This window comes from Lolium rigidum, chromosome 3 (assembly GCF_022539505.1).
Source record: "Lolium rigidum isolate FL_2022 chromosome 3, APGP_CSIRO_Lrig_0.1, whole genome shotgun sequence".
NCBI lineage: Eukaryota > Viridiplantae > Streptophyta > Magnoliopsida > Poales > Poaceae > Lolium > Lolium rigidum.
In genome coordinates this window covers 43,854,912-43,857,939 of record NC_061510.1, presented here as the reverse complement: position 1 = coordinate 43,857,939, position 3,028 = coordinate 43,854,912, and the positions used below count along the sequence as shown (strand labels likewise).

The 3,028-nt window shown below is 57.2% G+C and overlaps 1 protein-coding gene across 1 annotated transcript; it reads right to left on the bottom strand.

The window, feature by feature from the left end:
• Positions 1-279: 279 nt before the first annotated feature.
• LOC124698201 (protein IQ-DOMAIN 19-like) lies at positions 280-1,871 on the bottom strand. Its single transcript, XM_047230715.1, has 4 exons — positions 1,440-1,871; positions 1,116-1,352; positions 408-1,022; positions 280-300 (listed from the first exon to the last, which is right to left on the bottom strand). The coding sequence occupies exons 1-4, from the start codon at positions 1,869-1,871 to the stop codon at positions 280-282; spliced, it is 1,305 nt and encodes a 434-aa protein (XP_047086671.1).
• Positions 1,872-3,028: the final 1,157 nt, after the last annotated feature.

The following is a 3,028-nucleotide window of genomic DNA, read 5'->3' as shown; positions in this document are numbered from 1 at the left end:
TACAAAAATAAGAGCTTTATACACTTCACAAACTTATAGATCATTCCTAACATACAATTATAAATTAACACCTTGCAACTGTCATCACACACCCTCCACTATAAAATGTACACTTGACTCGCTCGTATATATACAAAATACAACTCTCAAGTCTCAACTAGGGGGCTGTTCTTTCTCAACACACATTACTACGAAACTTTCAAACTGATAATTTTATCAGGGTTTTTTTTTCTTGCTTTTCGCACTGCATGACGGGAGTAATTGGAACTGTGGGCATAATCAGTACAGTCCCCTGCGCACCTGAAGGAAAAAAAGCGATATTTGTCACGACGATGGAAAAGAATTGGTACAAGTACCACAGTACGTATGCAGTTGTTCTGTCAGTAGTTGGGGTATAAATTTCTCACCTCGAATCCGACGAGCGAGCGGGTCCGGCTGTACACGGTGGACACGGTGGTCGCCGCGGTGAGGACGGAGCTGGTGGAGCCGCACTCGCTGTCCATGAGCGACGCGGTCGACGAGTCCAGCTTGACTGACGTCGACCACGGCCTGAAGAAGGACGGCCGCGGCGCGGAGCCGGCCTGCTGCTGCGACGACGAGCGCTGCATCCTGGCGCCCCTCGGCACGCTCCGGTGCTCCGCGCCCTTCCTCCTGCTCGGCTGCCGCTCCAGCGCGTCCGCGGCGGCGCGCTGCCTCGGCGCGCTCTGCGACCGTGCCTTGGCCCTCGACGACTCGGTGTTGCCCATGTAGCTCGGGAACGGCAGCTCCGACGCGTTCTGGGTCTGGGAGTGCGGGCTGCTCCCCAAGGAGAGGTGGTCCTCCACGTGCCAGCTGCTCGCCCTCGGGCTCATCTCGGTCATGGCCGACGGCGCCGGCGAGCACCGGCCGCCGTGCTGGTGGTGGTACTCGACGGTGGAGCAGTGCCTGTCGCCGCTCTTCACCCTGCCGCGCCGCGCTGCTGGCTTCTCGCCATTGTCCATCTCGACGATCTTGGCGCTATCGTCGCTCGACCTGTCCATCTCCTGCAATCCAAACCAAAAAATGCAACCATTGTTCTTCATGTCTCTGTGAGCTACCGCTGACTGCTGCAAGGCTGCAAGTGGAGGTGAACTTACGTAGGACGATCTGCGGTGCTTCGGGTGGCTCGGTGACGGCCGTGGCCTTGGCGGCGGTGTCTGGTGGGGTTGGTGTTCCTGGAGGAAGCGCATGCGCTGCGCGCGCAGCTGGGACTGCGCCGCCAGCAGAGCCTGCATGCACCGGAGCGTGGCCTTGGCCTGCTTCCTCACCAGCTGCCCTCGCACCAGCGCCTGCAGCTTCACTATGCCCCTCAGCGCGCACAGCGCCGTCCTTGCCTGCACGGACGCATATCAGTGAATCAGATGCTCTGAACTCTGAAAATATAGTCAAGTGTTTCCGCCATGATTGTGGTGCCAGAATACCAGATAGCCTCTGTATGCCGCCTGAATCCTGACAGCCGCCGCCGCCTCGACGGGGAAGCCCGCCGGTGGTGGCGACAGGTTCGGCGCCGCCTTGCGAGAGGACAGACGTACCACCGTGGCCGCCGCCTGCGCTGCGGCCACCGCCACGTCTGCCGTGGCCGCGGTGGCCACCGCGACAGCCACTGCGCGCGTCTTCTGATCGAAGCCCGCTTCCGACGCCGCTGACGACCGAGACGCGCCAACGCTGTCGGCGGCTTCGCGCTGCTCGGGCGCCAGCACCACCGGCCGCCTGAAGCTCCACCGCTTCTCCTTCGGTGTCGCTCCCGACAGCGCCGTGACCGGCATCGTGTCGGCGTGCGGCCTGTCCCTCTTCCCATCCTTTGCCCTGCCGCCGGCCAAGAAGCTCCTCAGCCACCTCCCCGCCTTCCCCATTGCCGCCGATCGCTACCCGATCGACCTCCTACTCTGAAAAACGAAATGCAGCGTACATTGAGATCACATACCTGCATGCCACATTGTAGCACGAGTACAGCATAAAGTATGCAATTTTCAAAGCGTAATCCAAGGTTAGCACCTAACAGATTCCGGGGACGCAGCGGCGGCAACCACCGCCTAGCTAATCCAAGGTAGCGGTCAACCGCGGCGAGGTGAGCGCGAGAGGCCACGTGAAGCGGCTCGCCGAGAACATGGCGTGGATCATCTCCCTCGCTGTCAGGATCATTTTAATGTCGATCGGAAGGACCGCAGGTGGACGAGTTGTGTGCTTCTGGCAAGTGTACTAGTACGTGCCTACAGGGGCACACGGCCGGGTCCATGTCAATCATGGTTTGTTGGTTGGGTCGATCGGTTAGCCTCGTGAGCAGCTGCCCTGCCATTTTGAGCTGCTCTCTTTCTTCAGGTTCGTCTCTGGAATCTGAAGTTTAATACCCTTTCTTCTATACTGTGGTGGCGTCAACCTTTTTCTTAGATTTGACACAGTATGAAAGATAAGAAAGGGATCCACCCCCCACCCCCCCCCCCACCCCCCAACATAACTTCCTAACAGCGGCTCTCCATTTTTTCGATAAAGTGAATATATTAATATCAAAACGATATAATTATATCCAGCCTCTGCAACAACGCACCACCCTAATGGCACTACGGACACACACAACCAAAGAAAGAAAAAGAAAACTAAGAAACAAAAGTCCCGCTACAGTATCTCGGGCCTAACAACAGCAATACATCCACCGCCAAGACAACACACGAAATACGAGAATCTCCAAAAACGACGCCTCCAAGAAGGGAATAGTGCGCGAACACCATCGTCGCCCGATCAACGATCTTAGGTTTTCACCCTGAAGATAGTCCCCGCTCTCAAAACAATGCCTCCAACAAGGTCATTGCCGGGCACAACCGATTAAGGCCGGACCTTGGGTTTTCACCACGAAAGGTAGGACTCCGAACTTCACTTGTGTTGTCGCCCCCGCTTTCATACCGGCTGCTGTGAAGCTCGGAACACCAAGCAAGTCCCTCAACAGCGCGGAGACTTGAACCTCCCTTAGCTAGTCCTCCCTCCGGCCTTCATGAACTTCTCTTCTTCCGACTTT